The sequence below is a fragment of the Ruditapes philippinarum genome, unplaced genomic scaffold, assembly GCF_026571515.1.
Source record: "Ruditapes philippinarum isolate M1 unplaced genomic scaffold, ASM2657151v2 ctg7962_1_1_1_1, whole genome shotgun sequence".
NCBI lineage: Eukaryota > Metazoa > Mollusca > Bivalvia > Venerida > Veneridae > Ruditapes > Ruditapes philippinarum.
The window spans coordinates 18265-44385 of record NW_026861647.1 but is presented as its reverse complement, the minus strand read 5'-3'; the positions used below and the strand labels follow the sequence as shown (position 1 = coordinate 44385).

The 26121-nt window shown below is 31.8% G+C and overlaps 2 protein-coding genes across 4 annotated transcripts; both read left to right on the top strand.

Moving 5' to 3' along the window:
- The first annotated feature begins 948 nt into the window (after positions 1-948).
- Positions 949-6360, top strand: LOC132716410 (prostatic spermine-binding protein-like). The gene is made up of 4 exons (XM_060699679.1): positions 949-965; positions 1752-1845; positions 2686-2696; positions 6003-6360. Exons 1-4 carry the CDS (start codon positions 949-951, stop codon positions 6358-6360), a joined length of 480 nt encoding a protein of 159 aa, XP_060555662.1.
- Positions 6361-9662: 3302 nt separating this feature from the next.
- LOC132716409 (uncharacterized) lies at positions 9663-25720 on the top strand. Of its 3 annotated transcripts, XM_060699678.1 has the most exons (9): positions 9663-9810; positions 12669-12932; positions 13229-13395; positions 18327-18477; positions 18985-19302; positions 21115-21378; positions 21678-21847; positions 23536-23831; positions 24517-25720. In XM_060699678.1, exons 1-8 carry the CDS (start codon positions 9729-9731, stop codon positions 23548-23550), a joined length of 1431 nt encoding a protein of 476 aa, XP_060555661.1. In that variant the 5' UTR covers positions 9663-9728; the 3' UTR covers positions 23551-23831; positions 24517-25720. The 3 variants fall into 3 exon arrangements, with proteins under 3 accessions (XP_060555661.1, XP_060555659.1, XP_060555660.1); XM_060699676.1 differs by having other exon boundaries at positions 21678-23831; XM_060699677.1 differs by lacking the exon at positions 9663-9810 and adding an exon at positions 10357-10763 and having other exon boundaries at positions 21678-23831.
- The last annotated feature ends 401 nt before the right edge of the window (positions 25721-26121 follow it).

The window sequence follows — 26121 nt, the reverse complement described above, 5'->3', positions numbered from 1 at the left end:
GATATATAACTGCAGACATGTATATTGTAAGGCAGATATATAACTGCAGACATGTATATTGTTAGGCAGATATATAACTGCAGACATGTATATTGTTAGGCGGTTATATAACTGCAAACCAGTATATTGTTAGGCAGTTATATAACTGCAAATCTGTACATTGTTAGGCAGATATATAAGTGCAGACCTGTATATTGTTAGGCAGATATATAACTTCAGACCTGTATATTGTTAGGCAGATATATAACTGCAGACATGTATATTGTTAGGCAGTAATATAACTGCAGACCTGTTCATTGTTAGGAAGAGTTATAACTGCAGAGCCTGCAACATTTTAAATTTTGGCGTTTTGGGAATTCCGTGTTTCTCTATTTTATACAATATTTCACGACTGACATATTGTGAAATTTGTTACGGATATTTTCAGGAAAACTTTATTTTAGAATTGTTAATCTTATTGCCAAACTATATTTTCAAAGTTGTTGATAATAACGGCAACATAATGATATAATGCTAGAACTGATAAATATTATTTATTGCTATCAAAGAAATAATCATAGTCGCTGATACACTATATTGTATGTTGTGTTTTTAATGTTTCAAATTAAAATAACTTGTAAAATTGCATTGATATCTTTATATATTAGAATTTGACATGTTAAGCTATGTTTGTTATATATTGACGCATATGCGGTCAGAACATCATAAAAGTTATTTGCCAATTTTTTCAGATCGCTAACTTTGAAACGTGAATAAGGCCTTTAAAGTATTGCCGTGTATTCACATTAGTTCGTTGCAACAGTGTAAAGTTTTGGTGCCTTTTTGTATTAAAAGTTTCAAGAAAGTTATGATGAAGAGGCATGTAAAATAACAGCACGTCTTTAACTTGTTTATCTAGCCAGCTTAAAATTTGGGACAAATGTTTTGAAATAACATTTCTGTTGTGAAATGGTTTCACTTTTGAGGTATAACCGCAAATACCTAATAGTGGTTTCAACCCAATGCATTAAAGTGTGTGAGGGAGTATTTTTATGTTAACTTTGCTAAACCATGACTTTTATATGAATCACATTTAGTGTACTTATTTTACAGGTTTATAAGATGTCAATAATCATGTCTGTTTTTGTTGTTGCTTTTAAATACGAATAAACATTTCAACCTGTTTTCGCTGTCCCATATATCCCATTGAATATCAATATTGTTACTTATAGGCACATTATGCACAAGGAATTAATCTTCTGTTTTTTTCTTTCTTCATCAAGGGCAAACGTATTGGTTACCATGGACTAAAATCTTGTGAAATTATATGTGATAAAGCTTGAAAAAATGTAAACAAAGTGGCATTTTGACTGCCATACAAAATACCCATTCATTAATACTGCCCTGAATGCCGAAACTACGAAAGAAGCAAGTTTTTCAAAGAAGGCTCAGATATAAAAGTTGAACTTTGGACACCCAAATAGGAAACAACAAATAATAATAAAAGCATATTTAGATAATGGGTCTTCATCAAAATGAATGATGTTCGTTTACATGTACTATAAAGTATATAAAGGCAAACCCATACACTTTCAGATAAATATTATGCATTTCAAATCTTAACTTATAGACACACCAATATCAATTTAATTCAGTCATCAGCTTTTCAATGTGACGTTTATCGTTCTATCTGGCTTCTAAACTTTTAAATAGTCTTGTTGCCGAATTATTGAACTTTATTGTATTATATATTATATGTTCTTGCATTTCAGACTGCTACATCCGTTAGTTTTACCCATGCCGGAAATTTCATCTGGCATGGGGATGATAGATGAGTGGCGTGCTATACGTACTAAAACATGCTTAGTATGTCATTGACGTTATTTCGGCGTTTGAATGAAGTTGTTATTTCATACGTTTTTGTAAGAAAATAGTTACGGGTGAAATGAGATAAATTTGAAAATTGTTTTATTAAGGGTAACAGTTTAAAATACATGTATGATGGAATATGGTAGAATATGGAATAAAAAATATCTGCGCGGATCAAAATCCGTAACGTTTTCCAGGAACTCCGTGACAGTTATTAGAAGAACTCATGACAAGTTATCATAATAACTCCATCTTTCATGTAACAGTTCTTCCGCCGTGATACTTTATGCCCTCATTATTCATAACAGTAAGTATTTCACAATACATGACGTAGAGAATTGTGTGGATTGCGTACCACATCGCCGCACGTTGTAGGCTACAATGCGACCTAAAATGCGTTAATAAACCTGTTTTTGAATATAGTTATAAATATATCATTCACAACAAAAAATCATTGAAATTGCTCTAATCCTTTGAAACTTAAATATGCTTAAAATGCATTTATAATTTTATACAACTAAATCGTATGATTGTATTTCTCTTGTCTTTTTGTGTCTAAAACATATGATAATGTAGACTTATATTAATACTTTGACATTCCTTACATATTTAGCAATGATAGCATAATGTCGAATGTACCTACGCTGAATTTTCCCCTTGCATTATGACTTTATCTATAGTGATAATGCAAGTAATCTATAGTGATAATGCAAGTTAACTTCTTCCATAATACTTCTGCAAATCTTTGCCACTTTGAGTAACAAATCCGATCCTGACACACATATCGTTCAATTCTATTCATTTATGCCTTAGAACAACACGTATATATTTCTTTAGATAGAGCAAACGTAAGTATTGTAACTTTAAATTAGGGGCATTGGAGTATGCTTTTGTTTACCAACATTGACCTGAGACATTTGAATATCCAATGACCTTTTAATGGTAATTATCAGATTCTGAAGTAAACCATAGGGATATTTAAATGAATGATGAAACGATGTATAAAATTAGAATTGCCAGAAATCACTTGCCTTACTAGCACCGCTGCAATTGAAGTCCAAATGAAATTATTTGTTTTTCTGGTATGAATTTCATTATATTTTGCAAAACTTGACCTTGTGTGTTGTGCATGCGTATCACTATGTAGAGTCATATATATTGAAATTAATTAAATGGAAAAAATATGTATTTATCATAATTATGAAATTCAAAAATGCATGAAATGAAACACACGATTTATCAAATATTTCAAATAATTGAAAGAAATAATAAAAACACAATCAGTTTATGAAAACTACGAAAAAGGTTTGTCCCAGGTACGAAGTCACAATTTCGTCGTACTTACTACTTAGGCCATCGAGCAGTTCTTAATGATTTGATATCGAGATCTATACTGTTATTAAAATCCTAAGCATAAATCATAATAAATAACGAAAACTAACGAAAACCTTCCCTCACATTAATGAGTCTCAGGTCAATATTACCTATCAATAGATGTTACCCGAATGAAGTAGCACTAAATACAAAATTTTTCCAACGTTATAAAATAATAAGTCATAATGGGACTTAAAAGTGCGTTGAACAAGAACCCAAACTCTATAATGATTTCATAGAAAAATGCTAAGGACTTTTTGCAATCATACGATGACTCCGTCGAACAGACATTTCATCATAGTTTTATGTGTATTGTTTAGTCCAACAGTATTTAAGCTTTTCTAAAGGGTATAAGGTATATGCCTCCTGATGAGAAAAACGTTTAATACCACATTCCTAGTGTATCAGTTCAAATAAAGCAACAATAGCCAACACAGTGTATTTGTGCACTTAACCTACAGGTATGTAAACTATCACAACGTTTTCCGCATGATCAACACAAGGCTGACTGTTAAATAAGGAATGCTTTGTAAGTTTTTGTGAGTGCATTACTTTTAATAAACATTTTGCAATATGCATGTATATTAGATATATATCGGACTAAATAATATCCGGGTGAGAAAGATTTTAATAAAAAAGTTGGAGATAGTTGCGAAACTATTATGTAATGGGTTAGGTGTAGTCATGCTTACAAACTTGTGAAGGTAAAATGTACCTGAAAGACTGATATTTTAACATTTAGTATGATATGAAATTTCGTAATTCAAGCAGCAGAAATGTAAAATCTTGAGTTGAAAAAGTTTTATACAATACGAAATTGTTTACACATACAAGCCATTTGAAATGAATGCATTTCATATTTGATATAAGCATATGTTAAATCATATTATTAAAAGTATCAACCGTACATGCCAAATTTCAGTGGCCTTATTATTCTAATTTATTTTATCGCGAATAATAATGACAAATACAGCTAATTTTTCCTGTCATATATATGTTGATGTATGTATCATACACTGCATTGCTTCTGTTACACTAAATATTTTCAAATTAAAATAACAAAGTGTCCTGCATCCCATTTCATCAACTAGATATCCTCCTGTATACTATTTCTTTATCTAGATATCCTCCTGTATACTATTTCTTTATCTAGATATCCTCCTGTATACTATTTCTTTATCTTGATATCCTCCTGTATACTATTTCTTTATCTAGATAATCCTCCTGAATACTATATCTAAATTGAACAGAAAGCTCAATGTATATTAACATTCGTATCTGACAGATAGTGGGGTTGACACCACTAAAATCATCATTAGTGAAATTGACATCTAACGGTTAGCAACTATAAATATCTTCTTCAGTATCAAAATTGTTTCTTATACTTATTTGTTAGTTTGGCTACGTTCATGTCGAAACAGACTAACTCTAGTCCACTAAAACTTTACACTGCCTTTCTAAATAAATGATACACGGTGTTGGTACGAACACTTCTATAGAGCGATGCTTAAGCCGGCATAAATAATTCGTGACCATTCTGTAAGCTGGTATAAAGAGTTCTATATAAGTGATAACTATATCGGTTAGAAAACGAAAACAAAAATGTGTTATAGATTCATCGTCATTAGTTCATCAAAATAAGAGATGCATTTGTCGGTATCTCAACATTTCTTTGAGTAAAACAAACACCAGTGTAATGCACCATGAAATAATGATCCCCGGTCATTATTCTATATAAAAAGTAACCACTTTCCCATAGAATACTGACTCCCTCTAAAGAGAAATAACTCCCTCAGAAACATATAGAATATTGACCCACATCTAATCGATATTCAAGAGATAAATTAATTTTTGGAAGCTGATCTTGTTGTTGCAATATTGTACTTTGACTCTGATGTGACCTTGTCTTTTTTATTTACCGAAATCCTAGTCTTATACGGTAGAAGCTTCTTTTCATGGTGCTTGTTCATAAGAGATAGTAAAAATGTGAACATATCTCATCCAAGTCCCCTCCCCTACCCCCACTCTCCAAAAGCACAGATGTGACTTCAGCTGTATTCAGTCATCAAGTGAAAGTATTGGAATTTATGATCCCAAAGAGATAAAAAATCTGAAAAAGAGTGATCCCTCAGAAGCCTTAATCACAATAAAATAACATAACATTGAGTCTTACATGAGAGAAATAATGGAAAAGTGCAACATCCCTCATGCCTCCTAGCACCGGCATGTGATCATGATAAGTAGTTCTCATTGTTTCCAAGTCATATGCAAAATTGTTTACTCTTTCACGCCTGGTAAATGATAGAGCTACCCCTTTCGGGGGTATACGGTAAATTGATCTATCGCTACTTTCGAGCTAGTGCATGTCGCTTTGTGTAATTAAGCAATGACGATGGGATTGAAATGATTTTGATGAAGATTTTGATAATGGATGTGATGATTATATGATTTTTTATGAAAGTACTGATAATCATAATGATGAAAAAGGCTATAATTTTACTCTTTACGATTATAGAAGTGATGATTTGATGATGATGATTTTTATGTTTATAATGATATTATGATGATTAAGATGATGATATTTATGCTGATAGCGATAATGATTATTGAGATTTTATAATGATACTGCAGGTGAAGATGATTTTCATGATATAGTGATGATGATGATGATGATGATGCTGATGATGATGACGATAATGATGATGATCCAGGTTGTGATAATCAGATTTTAATAATTATGATTGACGTGATGATAATTCTAATGATAATTATAATGGAAGTGATGATAGCTATGATTCTGATAAACACGATGATGATGTACATGAAGAGGATTTTGATGGTGGTGATGAAAGTGATCATGGTTTAAATACTGACGACACTGGAGGTGGTCAAGATTTAGATAATGATTGGCACGATGGTGTTTTCAGAAATTATGATGAACGATTTGATGACGATTTCGTTTGTGATAGAGGTGATGATATTTTCTCTGATGATAATGATGATGATGATGGTGTTGGTGATGATGCTGATTCTGACATTGCTGCTGATGCTTATGATAATGATGATGATGATGATGGTGGTGGTGATGATGCTGATGCTGATACTGCTGCTGATGCTGATAATGATGATGATTTATAAGGTGATATTAACTGTAATATCGGTAACAGTGATGAAAATTATGATTTTGATGATGATTATGATGATGATGATGATAACGCATATGATTATAATGAAAATGGTTTTGATGTGATGATATAGATTGTGAAGTAGGACGTTATGATGAGTGTAACCATGATAATGTTGATGATTGCGGTGATGATTATTTTGACTTTAATGATGATGATGATTATCATGATGATGATGAACATGACGAAGATGATGATGCAAGTTTAAATTCTTCTTGGTGTGTATGTTACTTTTTTTCAGCTTTATGGCGAGGTGGTTTATTCGTCGAAGCGGGGCATAACTTTTGAATCGATACATGTTGCTGACGACTAAATACCTTTGTATTTAATTAGGGCTTTATGCGTTTCCATCGCAACGGTTAAAGCTCTCCGGAGAGGGATATTTGTTGAGAGCTATATGCGGTATGGTGATCAAAAAATAAATAGCTAAATAAATAGCAAAGAAAGAAAATATATATAAACAAAGTTCCAAAATCAATTAAAGGAGTTTCTGATAGATTTTAAAAAAAATACTTAAAAATCTGTTTAATGACTGTAAATATAATATTTCAGCATGCCACTCGCATTAGGCGATTAGTATAGACTTATAAAGACTCGTTACTCATGATACACCCACTTATCTGAAACATATAACTGATTTTAACTGAGGGCAAGATGCTTTGGTTACACCTGGCCTTGTTAAACAGGTTTCTTGTGCGTGTCAACAAAATGTAAACCCATTTATAACACATATAGTGGTTTGTATTAAATATCATCTTTTGCTTATTGATTGTTTCTTTTCTTGAAGGACTTCATAATTATGTTATAAACATTCTGAAATTTCAAAATTGTTAACTGTTTTATGATTCATAAAAACATTAATATACTACGCTAATAGAAAACAAGAGGCCCATGATGGCCCTGGATCGCTCACTTAAGATATATTGCCAGCAAAGGTCACAATTCTTATGTTTCATTGTTAATGTCAGAAGTATGACTTTTATAACTTATATAGATTTCCATAAGGCAAAGCTCTATGCCAAATATCTAAGCTATTTGCAAAGTATTATCGCAATAGAATATAAATTAATTTTTCTATACAAGTCTTTACCAAGGTCAGGGCCGATTTTGACCCAAGTCGTTTGATTTATATAAGTTTTGAAGAGGATCACAAGATGATGCTTCATGCCAAATATCTTAGCTCAAGTATTGTTGATTATTAGAGTAGTAAAAAAACGGAATCCCTAAAGAACGCTGATTCATATATCTGCTAAAATGTCACATAGAAGAAACTTAAAAACAACAACAAACATGTATACCTAACTATAATGTCGTGCTGAACGATCTTCAAGTATCTAAAATATAACATCTTTGACTATATGTACGGGCGACATTTACGGCGCCCACACGGCACATATAACACTGATGTGACGACAAAATAAAGAAAAACGGAATCCCTAAAGAACGCCAAAGACGACAAAATTCAAAATGTTGCAGACTCGGTTTGATTGAGCCTGTTCATAGAAGCCTTTCAGGTATTACTACTATACAGGTTTCTATAAATGATGTGACCCCTTGGGCGGGACCGTTTTTGACCCAAGGGCCATGATTTATATATCTTTTGTAAAGGCCCAGTTTGCAATAATACATTCTAAATATTTAAGCAGTTTCATAAAAGAAAACTTAAAGACCTTTTCCTCATATAAGCCTATGTAAACTAAGTGACCCAAGGGTTTGGCAATATTTGACCCCAGGGACATGATTTATATCAATTTCGAAGGGGGCATGATTTATACCAATTTCGAAGGGGACAACAAGGTGGCGATATTGTCCAAAATTTAAGCTGTGGGCATTATGCTTTCTGATAAAGTCAATTTTAGCTCCTGTGACCGACTTAACTTTATATAACTTTGTAGAGGACCACCTACGAGTGATTCTTGATAAGTTAGGTCACAATCAACCAGGTAGTTAACGAGGAGCTGTTGTTCTAAGAAATTGTGAATATGACAGACACACCGCCATCACAAAAACTCACATGCTAGCACCTTGTGCTCAGGTGATCTTAAAAATTACTGATTATTTTTCTAGCACCAAAAAAATTGTTCCAACAATTCAGTATGAAATATAGTATCATTGAAAAGACTAACACATCTTTTAGATGCTTTATTTAACTGATAAAAGCTTATTCTTCGGTACACATACACAATATGATGGTATCTATGTTAAAGTATATTTAAGTTTTAAAAATATTTCAAGGCGTGTCATGATGAAAGTTTTAGTCACGAAATGCAACTATTTCATAATTCAAATAACAATATTGTACCTTGTATGTATTTCTGAAATAAAAACTACATTCTTGAACAATGAATAAATCAAATTATTATTTTAATACTTTTCTTTCTTTCTTTCTTTCTTTCTTTCTCTTTCTTTCTTTCTTTATTTATTTTGATATTGTTTGATTTTATTTACCTGTCAATTGCATACTAATAATACGGTCAATGCACACAATGTTCTAATCTGCGATAATTTTTCGGTAAGTTACGCGAGATGTATGCATTAAGATGTAATTCAGTATGACATAATTATACTGAGCGCCATAGTGCAATAAGTTAAACTTCGGGTTCATAATTTCAAGATGTCCTACGTCTTGTAAGATCGAAGCCGCGAAGGTCCATGTATTTTCTTAATTATATTTTCAACATTATTGCTTCATTTGATTGTTTTATAATATCCGTTTAGTTTCAATATGTTTGCACTTATCTTATAAAGTCCATACCCTTTTTGAATAACAATGTGTAAAAATTGAAATTCAATTTCATTTTATTTCATTCAGATTAAAATCAATAAAATTCATTTCAGTGTCATAAAACATAATACAAAACGACACAAAACAGGCTTTCTAAGTTGCTAAATATTCGAACTGAATTATTCAAACACTCGACCATTGCCACTAAATATACTGCAAAAATAAAGAAAGAGTAGGTCTAAAGCAATGTAAACAGTAGGGATCGGGCTACGGACATCTCATATATTAGGCCATCATATAACCGACTGTGCTTCTGCGGATGTAGCCTTTATAATATTAGTTATATACTCAATATTAATTGTCTTAAACTACACGGACAGAACCGAAGTGATATCGAATTTTAAATGAGTTCTGTCACATATTCATAATTGACAGGTCAATAAAATCAGACTATGCTAAACAACGGGTGCGTCTGTTCCGCTGTATGACGATGACGGTCTAAACACTTCTATTTTTTAAAAAACCCGCTTACTGGTTATAAAACCTTCAGGTAGTAAACTGATTTATACAAATTACATTGAGCGTCGAAGTAGAATATGCATGTTTTAGTGTCATTTAGTATCACGACAGACATCATGAAACTTAACGCTGTGAACACTTTTGTGATTTATGCTGTAGGTAAGTTATTTTAACCTATATTTACAAAGCGAGATATAGATCACCTATGCAAATAGTAGATACAGTATTATTATTTGCATTATGATTATAATGATATATTTTCAAAAAAATGCACTTCAATTAATGTATTGTAACATAACTTTAACCGATTCCGTGGTCGAGGGGTTAGAGTCGATGACTTCTAAGCCAGTTACCTCTCTGGCGTGAGTTCGATCCCCGGGAGATGCTTTGGTAGTTTAGCGCGGAGGAAGGTAGTCTAGTACTGGTGTAACTCTCCAGGAACGATGGTTAGGAAACTACCCGCCTATATGACTGAAATACTGTTGGGAAAAGGCGTTAAATGAAACAAACAAACAAATATAATCCATTTTATCAAACATTGTCATACCTGCAAACATGTCGAGCAGTACATGACATGTAAATTTATACCTTTAACGCATTCATCCATTTGTATGTGCCTCAATAAGGCTTGATTATTACGCAGGTGAACTCATTATTTTTACTGCTAGTAAAGAGTGAAATATTTTATTGTACTGTATTATGTTGTATTTAATTGTATAGTATTGTGTTGTGTTGTGTTGTGTTGTGTTGTATTAAACACCACTAATGATAAAGAAAGAAATTGATTTAGAATAGAACTATGATCGCATATTGATAATCTTATATCTATGGCAATGATAAAATGTGAAATGTGAAAAAATAAAGTAAAACAAACGCACATCAAATAACTGACACCTTCGCGTTAATCGATGCAGCCTATAGGAATACAATCGATTGACCGGTTCAACAGTGTTGTAAAATTGTTGATATTACACGCTTAAAGCAAGAAGCGTACAGGAGTACTAAATAAGGGAAGTTTGTGATTTAAGTTGAGACCCTATTGTTTAAATATAAAAAACCAAAGAGGATGCTTTACTCATTCGAGTTGCTTTTACTTGTCACGATTTTCAAAAGTAAAAATCGTCTTCTTGAACTATACATATATTTTCCTATTTACAGTGTTACATACATGTTTTATTATTACAAGTAGGTATGAACGCGTAAAAAATATATTTCTTAGGTATAAACATATGCACACCTTTATATATAGAGTTTAAACACTACCTATGTAGCTACTTTTACTATACTGCAATGCGTATCGTATGGTACACTGATTCTGCATATAACGTATAGAAGTATTACAAGTATATCAAAACAATCAATAACATGCAACTGTTGTGTTTTGCTTTTGTGTTGTTATTGTATTAAGTTTTGTCTTTTTTGTGTTTTACGCCGAACCAACACAGTATAGCTCATGTGGCGACCAACCGGTGATTAACTGTATATGTTACGATAAAACCCACGTTTCATTACACCATTTAAAACTTGGGACAATTCGTGTTGTGAACATACTTTTCAGAAGTATTAATTTCCTTTCTGTATTTTCACTGACTTCTTATTTACAAAAATAAACATTAAAAGCCAAGCATTTCTATTAACAACATTGGAGAATGAAAATTTAAATTAAAGTGAGTTTTTTTGCAATTGTTCTGACGGGAGACAGTTAATTCAAATTTAATCATGCAAAATTATTCTAGTTACCTCACCCACAGCGGTGAGGACAAGTGGATTGATGTCAGCGACTTAAACCACTCGACCACGGACGCCCCCTTATACAATTGCGTACACTTGTGTATTATTTAGGAACATTCATAAAGGACCAATATCATTGATGATTTACAAAATCAAAACCAAGGAAAGGTTTTACAAAAGTTTTTGATATTTGATATCTAGTCCATTAATGCAATGCTGCAAGAGAGCTATATTATTTATTGAATGAATAAAGTTTAACTTTTATATAGGCTTTAAAATGCCTCAGCATAGGCATATATAATTTTCTTAATTGTACGATATTGTACATGTATCAATTTTTACAACGATTCATACAGGTAAATTTCAAGTCAGAGAAAGATAGAATAAGTCAGCATAGTGTATTATCTTGTAAGAACACTGTGTAAAAAGGGACTCCATTGAGGTTTTTGTCATGATGGGGCTAAGAATATTTTTTTTCCAGATAAATGTACCATTTGATTAAGGTTTAGACCACAAATATTTGTGCAAAATTTCAGATCATTAGCGCACTTCATTTTTCCAGAGTAATTATTCAAATAGTATAAAAATGACCCAAAATGAAAAGCGTTTAAACGTTTTTCACTCAAATCGGGTAAGGAAAAGCATACAAATATATTTTTCAATTTATTTCAAAGTATATTTCTTAACTATCTTTGCTGTTTAAAGTGCCCCACATTATTTATGTAAGACTTCAAATGTTATGTTTTAAACCTCAGTGGAGTCCCTTTAAGGACCACCACACATAACATTTATTTTCATCAAGGACACTATATTTCATTAACTTATTAACTCATTGTTGAAAGACGCTTGCATGTGATTACAGTGACTTTGTTTTTCAAAACTCGCTGCAATTGCAAAATTGTTGGTGTATATTCATGCATTATTTTTAAGTCACTTAAGATAGTATAATGGCAGTTTTTATGGTGCGTTACCCGAAATTTGCATTCTATCCGAAATTGACATTTTTATTATTATGGTTACTTTTGAAAATTCGTTTTAATTATTTTTCACATCTGGCCACCGTTTACTATATTTTCACGGGTGACTACGCCAACTATGACAGTATGGTATATCAGTCTTTGACTCAGTGAAAATAAATTGTAATGTTGCATGTATGCATGCCACCAAGTATTCTTTCTTTTTCAAAGTTTTAAGTCTGTATAATTGCTCCAAACATTTAGATAATAAAAAAATCAAATTAAGTACAATAAATCTGTAAACTGTATTCTAACTATGTTTCTTTTAAGGGTTCGCATATGCTGCTGTAATAGAAGTAAGTGAAAACTCTGCTGTCACTATATCATGCGACCTTAACGTCCAATATCCAACATGGACTGGCCCAGGTGGACTAGCAGACCCTCTTACAAGCGGACAAACGATAAATGAAGCGGGTGTGGAGTGGGTTAACAATAAAGATCTCACGATTGAAAATGCAATGTTAAAACATGACGGCAATTATACGTGTTCAGATAATAATGGTAACAGCAATACTGTTGAAGTTGATGTTCAATGTACACTGATTTATTAGATTTTTTAAAACGTTATCCATGCTTTTCTATATACATGTATTTGTTATAGTGAGTTTAAGATTTAATGTAAAAGAGTGATAATGCGTTACTCAAAAACAAAAAAAACAAAACAAAAGTCTTTTCATGAAAGGCCTTACACCACATTTGCAAATGAGTGAAAAAGCGAAACTTTAATCTATTCTGCACCAGAATGCAGCAATATAATTTTTAAGCTAACCTGATGATATTGCAACTTGTGATATAGTAGTTTCACCTTGTTCTTTTATATCTTTTTTCAGACTTTTCAGCTTGGGCCGAAATATCTGTAGCTTCACCACAGAATACAACAGCAGTGTTTACTTGTGAATGTCACAGTAACCCACCTTGTAAAATAGTTCCTCATGTTTTTTCGCACAACGTGCCTGATAGTGCGCCTACTCACACAACATTCAATCCTTGCGAACCAGTAAGTTCCGCTTCATTGATATGTTATATCATGGAGAATCTGAATTGCGCTTTCTATTTAATTATAAGCAAAATATTCCTTTATCTTTTATATATATTTTAGAGAGTGTTGTTGTTTTTTAGCTCGACTATTCGAAGAATATGGAGAGCTATTGCTGTCGACCCGGCGTCGGCGTCCACGTCGCCGTTTGTTAAAGTTTTTTTGTAAAGTCAAATATCTCAATTATTGTTTGAGATATTCAATTGAAATTTACAATACTTTTTTATAGTAACAATGTACACCAGTTTGCAAAGTTGCATAACTCTGCCTGCAATATTTGCAGAATTATGCCAATTTGAAACTTAGAAATTTTGGTACATGTTAAAGGTCTTAAGAACTTAAGAACTATCTAAGATATGTATTTGAAACTTTACACATGTACTTATGGTCACATATCAAGATCCATTACTCTGCCATGTATTTTGACTGAATTATGCTCCCTTTAGTCCTAAAAAATCTCCTTTTCTTGGTTAAGTTTTACATGCAAGTTTTGCATATCTCTGGAACTTTTAAAGATACATACTTGAAACATCATATGTATATTTGTGGTCATAAGTTATGATCACTGAACAGCACTCATATCTGTGTCATGTATTTAGGCTGATTTATCTCCCCATTCTGTTTGTTAATGTCTACATGTAAATTTTACATATCACAATAACTTTAAGAGAATTTGATTTGAAACTTCACATATGCATGACGGTTCATAATTGTATTTTACTGACCAAGTTCCATAACACTATCTTACATTTAGGCTGAATTATCTATCCTTTTCTACTTAGTCCCTTGGTAAATGTTTACATGTAAGTTTTAAATATCTTAATAACTATCAAAGATATTTATTTAAAACTTTACATATGTATTAAGGGTCATAATTGTAGGTCACTGTCCTAGATCTATAATTCTGTCTTGTATTTAGGCTGATTGAACTTGATATTTAGATTAACATACGTTAAGGTACAATAATTATTACAGAACAGTTATTATCATTTCCTGTCAATACATTTCCTTTTCTAATATGACTGTTCATTCAAACTCCAACACGTTCATTACAAAACTGCTGACTTGTTCCTTGATTTTTAAAGGAATTTGTTGCATATATTTTTATAAACAAAATTAAGGATTCCTGATAATTAAAACTTTTTACACATTTTTGTTCACAGGTAGAGGCCTTTTTATAATTAATGTGTACTCTTGTGTACAGAAGTACCTTTGCTATCATAATTATTCACATCTTTATTAAGACACCTTTACACATTGCAATTTGAGTTTTTGCTTTGATCAAATGTTCATTTGCTTTTATGATATTCAGATTCTTATTGGTAACTTAAGCTTATGATGGCATATTCATATATACTAATAAAAAGTACCAGATGTTTAATATATAACTGCATCTTTTTTAATGAATATTTCAATTTGCAGTACTTCAAACTTCTTTTCAAAAGTCATGTTCATATTAATATTCTGATAAATATTAAATGCATTTCCGCTAAACCAGCCGGGCTAGCGCACCGGTAGAGTGCTGGTCTGTCAAAAGGTAGACATGTATTCAATCCTTGTCCTTTCCATTATTCCAATGCCATTATTTTGATAACTGTTCTTATTGTCGAGCATGCTGTCATCGGACAGCTCTGATTTGCGTATTTCCAAATGTATGCCCCTTTTATACTCAAACTCATGGTTAACTTTTTGCTTGTAAGCTGGTATCTCCCTAACTACTGAAGGGAATGGAATGAAACTTAGTATACATTTTCACTGTGATTTCTTTACATGATTGGCACAGGTCCCATAACTCTGATTAACTTATTTACATATTTATGCTCCATTTTGTACTCAATATCGAAAAGTCGAGCATTGTTGTCCTCCGACAGCTCTTGTTATTACTTGGGGACCATATGCAGCTATTCAGGGAATGGCACAGAAGTCTTCTTTTTTGCAAAACTAAAATGTCCAGGAATTTGGCTTGTAGATTAGCCTTGTTGATCCTGTTCTTATGTAATATAATTGATGAACCGCCTTCTTGGGTCAATCATTTTACACAGGCTAATATACATGTATGCATCACAGTGCATTTTATTCTGGCTTTTAAAATAATCTCCATTTAATCTTTTACCGCATGAGCATGTTGTGAAAAATGGCCATTTTCATTGAAAAGCCTCTTGTGACGAGTTCAAACTGCTATGAAATTATGAAAAATGCTTCGATACTTATGAAACTTGGCAAAAATGTTAACTGGACCAAAGCCTTTGTAACATCATGCTCAATCTTAAATTTCTTGTTACCTTGGCACGGGGAGATGTCTCAAAATTGCCAAAAATCACTATTTTGCCTTTTTTTCCCATCAAAACTGATTTCAAAGTGCTGCAACTTCTCAATGGATTGAGATAGAGTAAAAGGCTTTTCAGCGTCTATTACACGTTCACCTGAGGCCATATTCAGCCTGTGACAGGTCCAAAATCTTCTTGGCGAAATGCTACCGCCCCCTTTCAAACCCCCAAACATGAGTGGGCACATCCCTTTTCTGGCAACCCCTTGGTGTACCTTTTTGATTGGGGGCGGCGCCGATAAAGTAATCACCTTTTTAACAACATTCCTCAAACGATAGTGTTTAGGGGCCTTAATAGCGCACTTTTTCACTACTTGATGCCTCAAAAAGGGGGGATGAAAAGCTGTCAAAACACACCTATATGAGGTAAAAGGTTAATAAAATTATACATTCATACCAAGAAAAAATAAAGATGATTTAATATATCAAGAAATATATACAAACGTATTCAAAAAATGTTTATATAAATAATAGATTTATATACATAGTAAAAACTTCATCTCTTAAACTACAAGATCTAAAGCTTAGTTTTTTTACATGAATCATTATCAAGTAGACCTCGACTAAGTTTGTTTAAATTTATAGCCCTTGGCTCAAAATTTGCCACGTCCCAGAGGGTCATTGATTTTTCTTTTATGAATATAGGAAAAAAAATCTTCTGCTATTATACCATAGAGGTTTTGGCTTAGACATTTGATATGAAATAGTGTCTGGTGGACATCTACAAAAATTTCAAATAATAGCCCTCAGGTCAAAATAAGTCCCGGCCCAAGACACTTTGATTTTCCTTATATGTAAGTAGCAAAAACTAATCTACAAAAGCTAAAGCTTAATTTCCATAACAAACAGTGACCAAGGAAATCATTTATTTTGTATAGCAACCAGTGACAATTGCAACCAGAAATGTTTTTACACATGCACTATTTCAGATACAAATGTGAGCTTTGTGATATCAATTGATGACATAGATTTTTTTATCTGCTTTCCTTAAACAAAGTTTCATTTGTAGTTTATTATATTCAACTGAACAGATTAAATCTTAGATCTTTTTTTCTATAAAGCTCATTTAAGTATCAACGTCAATTCAGAGATTTCACCTGCATTTTTGGCAGTTTAAGTTTGTCATGACGAGCCAACATTTGATTATAATGAGCTTCATTCTGTAGTTAAATAAAGAACATAAACTCATAAAATTGAAATTAAGAGCTATTTTTTTGCCTTTATGAGCTTATTTTGCTTATGGACGTTAGTCCAGGTGGTGCTTATGAGCTCATTTGCCTCATAAACATCAAATTTTGGTATGTCCGAGCACGTTAAACTTGCACGCACATATTGAAATGTCATAAGATACAATGGATATTAATTATTTGCTATAAACATGATTCCCTAATGAATATCAACTTTGTCATCACTTGAGCATATATCATTATTCATAAAATTTAATCAGATTGAACGGAGAAGCAATTATCATATTACAAACAAACCGCCCAAAGAAAATTCATATGTGAATATCACGACAATATTATACATACATATATAATTGTATATCAGATCATCATACGAGCTTCTGTAAAAATGTGAAGACTATTCTAGGACTAACTTTTGTTTTACAAATAACAGAAATAATGAGTTTAACATTACAAAGCAAAATTATGTTTGATATATATCTAATATCAAACTGGTTTCTTGCGCAAGTGTTGCCATACAAAAACTAAAGACTCCGATTAAAATCTCTAAGCTCATAGATTGTCCTTATAACATTCATTTTTTATCAGAAAAGAGATATTGTTTCGAGTTTATTACTCAGTCTTCAAAGATATTGCGATGTAACAATAAATACAAACTTTGTGACATGACTTGTGAATCGTTGATAACTTTGATGCTGTAGACAGATAGGACTATGTATGCAATACATGCTCGAAATTCAGGCGCATTAAGTTAAAATATATTTCCACAGTGCATTTAAAAACAACAATTATATATTTTTGCTTAAAACAATAATTGGAGGATATTTTTTCGTTTGAGTGAAATATGGAATATATTTTCACGAAACATGATAAAATGTCACATATTTTCACGAGCCAGGACGGCGAGTGAAAATATGTGGCATTTTATCATGTTGTTTTATCATGTTTTATTATCAAAGAAAATGCTTACAAACCCTCTTGCTTGCTACGCAACTGCAATTGTACAGCGCGCAGTAATATAATTATTGTTTTGATATGCTCGCAATATTTAGCGCTACATTGTGACGTCACGTAAACAACCCTTTAAACGTCTGTACAGCGTTAATGACTGAATGTAGGGCATTGGTGTCCAGATTTATTTTCTTAGTTAGACCATTTTCTATAATTTTAAAACAAAATTCAACAAAAAGTTGTTTAGTATTTATCAGATTTCTCAAACAAAATGGCGAAAGAAGTCCCTTAAAATATATATGAGTTTTGACTCCGCCCACTTTCATATATATATTTCATATTTATTTTAAAAAATATGAAATATATTTGACTGATATAGCACCATATCTCATGGGTAAAATTAAATAATACTCCAATATTTTACATAGGATCCAACTCGTCAAAATCGAATGAAGTGTAGCACTATTGCAACGTTAGGAATGGCAAAAGAATATAACGGTCTCCATGAAAATAGTTGCAAGTTCTCGTACAAAGGCACCGAGGACTATATGACGACATCTCCAGAAAATAAGTTCTACTGTAAGTCAGGCGTTGATTTAACCTTTTTATTAAACATGCTCGGATACATTCAGAGTTTTTGATATCAACTGACTTGATACATTATATTCCAAATGGCTTTAGCAGGACCATAATTTGTGACGAGTATCTAAAGTTTATCTCATCAGTCTCTTATACAGACTCTGCTGAAGTTCTAAATTTCTAAATATTTTTTCAAATTTCTAGAATCATAATGAACTTTTTTCGAATTCAAAATAGGGCACGCCAATTGTACAAATCCAATAAAGGGATGTTGCCAAACTGTTAAAAGATTATACATATTACAAAATCATTCAAATTAGAACACATGTTTTACTTTAGATTTGCGTTTCTTTCGTCTTACATTTATACAAATATCATACACGGAGTCTTGGACTGATAAAATTCATTTGTAAATGCGAGAGTTCGTCATGATAGAAAAATATAATTATTATTATGGAAAATAATTTTGAAATGAAATGAAACGATGTTACGCATTTCCATTTTCAGTTCCACCAACATTTGTCAACATAACTGGAGAGAAAGATGGTAAAACTGTGACCTTAAACTGCACAACCGATTCTTCGAACCCAGTAGCTGTATTAAACTGGTATAAGGGGGATAAAGATGTAGCCTCCGATAACTTTAGGGTCATAAGCAACTATCAAAAAGTCATTGTTGACGCGGAGTATCATGGTAAAAATATAACGCAATCTCTCGATATCAACGTAGATGATGTTAAGGATGGAGAGAAGGCTTTCTGTTGTGCGAAACAAGTGCAAACCGAGATCTGTGACTCTTTTCTATTGACACCATTTAGAGAAACATGTGAGTATCAAAAGAATCTAGCAATCCCAATCAATTTAATATCCAACAGATATATGTTACCAAAGCCAGTAAGGCATGCTCAATAAAAGGATACAAAAGGGATTGTGTTTTGTTTGTATAATTATGTATTTCTTTCATTAGATAATTTATTTGCAAGGTTAAATAAATGAGGTAAATTTGGTTATACATCTATTGTATATGATTTACTTGTGGATAAGAATTCCTAGTGTCATTTCTTAAGTACTTACTAGCGTATACCCTGCTTGAATTACGAATTGTAAGCCTCTGTTCGTAAGGTCATATTTGACTAAAATAATTAACAAATAGATTTACTTTACATACCAAGTTTAAAATAATTAACAAATACATTTACATCCCGAGTTTAGAATAAATAACAAATAGATTTATTTTACATCCCGAGTCATCTTTCGATGACTTAAAAAATTGCCTATGATGGTATGATGAAGTAGAAAGTAATTTCTTTTTAGCAGAATACCTTGTCCATGTATTATTTTTCTGATAAAGAATATAATTCACCCACAGCGGTGAGGAACAAGTGGATTGATGTCAACGACTTAAACCACTCGACCACGGACGCCCCCTTATACAATTGCGTACACTTGTGTATTATTTAGGAACATTCATAAAGGACCAATATCATTGATGATTTACTAAATACCAAGGAAAGGTTTTACAAAAGTATTTGATATTTGATATCTAGTCCATTAATGCAATGCTGCAAGATAGCTATATTATTTATTGAATGAATAAAGTTTAACTTTTATATAGATTTTATATATAAAGATACCTCAGCATAGGCACATATAATTTTCTTAATTGTACGATATTGTACATGTATCAATTTTTACAACGATTCATACAGGTAAATTTCAAGTTAGAGAAAGATAGAATAAGTCAGCATAGTGTATTATCTTGTAAGAACACTGTGTAAAAAGGGACTCCATTGAGGTTTTTGTCATGATGGGGCTAAGAATATTTTTTTCCAGATAAATGTACCATTTGATTAAGACCACTTTAGACCACTAATCTTTGCGCAAAATTTCAGATCATTCGCGCACTTCATTTTTCCAGAGTAATTATTCAAATAGTATAAAAATGACCCAAAATGAAAAGCGTTTAAACGCTTTTCACTCAAATCGGGCAAGGAAAAGCATACAAATATATTTTTCAATTTATTTCAAAGTATATTTCTTAACTATCTTTGCTGTTTAAAATGTCCCACATTATTTATGTAAGACTTCAAATGTTATGTTTTAAACTTCAGTGGAGTCCCTTTAAGGACCACCACACATAACATTAATTTTCATCAAGGACACTATATTTCATTAACTTATTAACTCATTGTTGAAAGACGCTTGCATGTGATTACAGTGACTTTGTTTTTCAAAACTCGATGCAATTGCAAAATTGTTGGTGTGTATTCATGCATTATTTTTAAGTCACTTAAGATAGTATAATGGCAGTTTTTATGGTGCGTTAACCGAAATTTGCATTCTATCCGAAATTGACATTTTTATTATTATGGTTACTTTTGAAAATTCGTTTTAATTATTTTTCACATCTGGCCACCGTTTACTATATTTTCACGGGTGACTACGCCAACTATGGCAGTATGGTATATCAGGCTTTGACTCAGTGAAAATAAATTGTATTGTTGCATGTATGCCACCAAGTATTCTTTCTTTTTCAAAGTTTTAAGTCTGTATAATTGCTCCAAACATTTAGATAATAAAAAAATCAAATTAAGTACAATAAATCTGTAAACTGTATTCTAACTATGTTTCTTTTTAGGGTTCGCATATGCTGCTGTAATAGAAGTAAGTGAAAACTTTGCTGTCACTATATCATGCGACCTTAACGTCCAATATTCAACATGGACTGGCCCAGGTGGACCAGCAGACCCTCTTACAAGCGGACAAACGATAAATGAAGCGGGTGTGGAGTGGGTGAACAATAAAGATCTCCCGATTGAAAATGCAATGTTAAAACATGACGGCAATTATACGTGTTCAGCTAATAATGGTAACAGCAAGACTGTTGAAGTTGATGTTCAATGTACGTACACTGATTTATTAGATTTTTTAAAACGTTATCCATGTTTTTCTATATACATGTTTTTGTTATAGTGAGTTTAAGATTTAATGTAAAAGAGTGATAATGCGTTACTCAAAAACAAAATCAAAACAAAAGTTTTTTCATGAAAGGCCTTACACCGCATTTGCAAATGAGTGAAAAAGCGAAACTTTAATTTATTCTGCACAACAATGCGGCAATATAATTTTTTAAGCTAACCTGATGATATTGCAACTTGTGATATAGTAGTTTCATCTTGTTCTTTTATATCTTTTTTTCAGACTTTTCAGCGTGGGCCGAAATATCTGTAGCTTCACCACAGAATACAACAGCAGTGTTTACTTGTGAATGTCACAGTAACCCACCTTGTAAAATATTTCCTCATGTTTTTTCGCACGTTAACGTGCCTGATAGTGCGCCTACTCACGCAACATTCAATCTTTGCGAACCAGTAAGTTCCGCTTCATTGAAATGTTATATCATGGAAAATCTGAATTGCGCTTTGTATTTAATTATAAGCAAAATATTCCTTTATCTTTTATATATATATTAGAGAGTGTTGTTGTTTTTTAGCTCGACTATTCGAAGAATATGGAGAGCTATTGCTGTCGCCCCGGCGTCGGCGTCCACGTCGCCGTTGGTTAAAGTTTTTTAGTAAAGTCAAATATCTCAATAATTGTTTGAGATATTCAATTGAAATTTACAATCCTTTTTTATAGTACACCAGTTTGCAAAGTTGCATAACTCTGCCTGCAATATTTGCAGAATTATGCCAATTTGAAACTTAGAAATTTTGGTACATGTTAAAGGTCTTAAGAACTATCTAAGATATTTATTTGAAACTTTACACATGTACTTATGGTCATAATTAAAGGTCACATATCAAGATCCATTACTCTGCCATGTATTTTGACTGAATTATGCTCCCTTTAGTCCTAAAAAATCTCCTTTTCTTGGATTTTTGCATATCTCTGGAACTATTAAAAATACATACTTGAAACATCATATGTATATTTGTGGTCATAAGTAATGATCACTGAACAGCACTCATATCTGTGTCATGTATTTAGGCTGATTTATCTCCCCATTCTCTTTGTTAATGTCTACATGTAAGTTTTACATATCACAATAACTTTAAGAGATTTTGATTTGAAACTTCACATATGCATGACGGTTCATAATTGTATGTCACTGACCAAGTTCCATAAAACTATCTTACATTTAGGCTGATTTATCTCCCCTTTTCTACTTAGTCCCTTGGTAAATGTTTACATGTAAGTTTAAAATATCTTAATAACTATCAAAGATATTTATTTAAAACTTTACATATGTATTAAGGGTCATAATTGTAGGTCACTGTCCAAGATCTATAATTCTGTCTTGTATTTAGGCTGATTGAACTTGATATTTAGATTAACATACGTTAAGGTGCAATAATTATTACAGAACAATTATTATCATTTCCTGTCAATACATTTCCTTATCTAATATGACTGTTCATTCAAACTCCAACACGTTCATTACAAAACTGCTGACTTGTTCCTTGATTTTTAAAGGAATTTGTTGCATATATTTTTATAAACAAAATTAAGGATTCCTGATAATTAAAACTTTTTACACATTTTTGTTCACAGGTAGAGGCCTTTTTATAATTAATGTGTACTCTTGTGTACAGAAGTGCAATTTGACCGAAAGTGTACTTTGTTCAAAAGAGTTTTTGCTTTGATCAAATGTTTATTTGCTTTTATGATATTCAGATTCTTATTGGTAACTTAAGCTTATGATGGCATAGTCATAAATACTAATAAAAAGTACCAGATGTTTAATATATAACTGCATCTTTTTTAATAAATATTTCAATTTGCAGTACTTCAAACTTCTTTTCAAAATTCATGTTCATATTAATATTCTGATAAATATTAAATGCATTTCCGCTAAACCAGCCGGGCTAGCGCAGAATGCCGGTCTGTCAAAAGGTAGACATGTATTCAATCCTTGTCCTTTCAATTATTCCAATGCCATTATTTTGATAACTGTTCTTATTGTCGAGCATGCTGTCATCGGACAGCTCTGATTTGCGTATTTCCAAATGTATGCCCCTTTTATACTCAAACTCATGGTTAACTTTTTGCTTGTAAGCTGGTATCTCCCTAACTACTGAAGGGAATGGAATGAAACATTTGTCAACATTACTGGAGAGAAAGATGGTAAAACTGTGACCTTAAACTGCACAACCGATTCTTCGAACCCAGTAGCTGTATTAAACTGGTACAAGGGGGATAAAGATGAAGCCTCCGAGAACTTTAGGGTCATAAGCAACTATCAAAAAGTCATTGTTGATGATGTTAAGGATGGAGAGAAGGCTTTCTGTTGTGCGAAACAAGTGCAAACCGAGATCTGTGAATCTTTTCTATTGACACCATTTAGAGAAACATGTGAGTATCAAGAGAATCTTGCAATCCCAATCAAATTAGTATCCAACAGATATATGTAAGGCATGCTCAATAAAAAGGATACAAAAGGGATTGTGTTTTGTTTGTATAATTATGTATTTCGTTCATTAGATAATTTATTTGCAAGGTTAAATAAATGAGGTAAATTTGGTTATACATCTATTGTATATGATTTACTTGTGGATAAGAATTCCAAGTGTCATTTCTTAAGTACTTACTAGCGTATACCCTGCTTGAATTACGAATTGTAAGCCTCTGTTCGTAAGGTCATATTTGACTAAAATAATAAACAAATAGATTTACTTTACATACCAAGTTTAAAATAATTAACAGATAGATTTATTTTACATCCCGAGTTTAGAATAAATAACAAATAGATTTATTTTACATCCCGAGTCATCTTTCGATGACTTAAAAAATTGCCTATGATGGTATGATGAAGTAGAAAGTAATTTCTTTTTAGCAGAGTACATTGTCCATGTATTATTTTTCTGATAAAGAATATAATTATCAAGTATTTAAATATACTATTGTAAACCTGTTACATAATCAAAAATGATATAAAGCCCTCCAAAGGTTTGACATAAAACATTTAAGTTTACATCTTACATTATCACAAAATCAATGGCTTGATACGCTAACAAACTTGTATGTTGTTTTTTTACAGCTGGTTGTCACAGTTTTACAGCCCGGATGACTTTGATTATTGTTTGCGTCGCTGTCGCAATCATTTGAGGAAACGGCATAACGTACTCTTTAAAAACAACTATCAAAAAATATCATGAATTGACAATAACATATATGAGCTATCACCATTTATTCATATGATCATTAACATCAATTTATGTTCTCAAATCGATTGTATTTCTATTATTTTTGGATATATAGCGATATATTTTTTCGTTGCAGATTTTCTAATTGATGCAATTTATTTAAGCAAGTTGATAAATATATATAACATTGTAATATCGTGTTGTATTCATTCACTTATAAAGCATTTGATAAATTATTTGTATGGTATTTTAACATGTACCAACATGGTGTTCTCAAGAACTTCCTACTTCTTTTTAGGAGTTACGTAAAACAGAGACCTAGGACATAATAGAATATAGTCTCCAAACAAACCAAGAAAGTGATACAAAATCATAACTCTGCATCACTTAGATTTTTGAATTATATCCCCTTGTGATAAATAATAATGCTCTTTAAAAGTATTGAAATACTTTTCTAAGATATATAATTAACTAAATAGATAAGAATAATGTCATGCTAAAGATCCTGTGTGTTGTATTTAAGGACTTAAGATAGGTGGTGGTGTTGATTTTTATTCACTCCGGATAACGGCAGTAAGCCACATTTAATTAATAAGAGCACAGTTCAGCCACCATATCGTTCCTGAGGAGGCTTAGTATTAGTTGCCTTCACCTTCGCAAGGAACTGAAATTACTGTACATTCCAGAGCAGAGGTATATTGCCTAGGACCGTACAAACGATTTCATGATCAATTGCAATGAGCGGGAATCGAACTCGAAACGATTATTTTTTTACATTTTAATGTATTTTAAACTAATGTCTGTAAAATAATGTAGTTCATTTTGTATCTATCTACAAGGCTTGGTTTTAAACCATATGACCACACATTGTTCATAAAGCTTAAATGTTTATAAAATATATTAGTATTTCGCTTTAATATATGTCATATTTACTATTTTGAGATAAGAACGTAAACTAATATAAAGCAAAATAAAACAATTCATATTTCAAAAAGAAAACGTTATGATTATAAACAATTATTTTATTTATATATTTTACATAATAGTTCAGCCCCCGTTCCCCCTCTACAAACCAAAACCCTTTTAAACATCATAAGTATCCTTTACAGTTAAGTGCAAAAAAATAAAAGGGTTCATTCAAAAGTAATGTAAAAACTATCCGAGGTCCTAAGCTTTAAGAGTTTGAGATCAAAGTAGCTTACAATATGTCATATTTTATAAAGTGGCCAATTAGAAATTCGTAGATGTATTTACATGTAGCCTGTATACTACTGAATGAACATACATTTTACGCACTAAATAGCAATGCACTGGATGAATGATTGAATCTAAGTACGAAATTTAAATTTCAGGGATTGAAATAAATAAAAATCATTTATTTTTCCTTACCAACATTTGGTATCGTATTCACAACAGTAGTATCCGTCCTCACAATAGGTTAAATATGAGCAGTATTCCCCGCTAATTACACCTAGAAAATATGAAGTGTAATTGTGTCT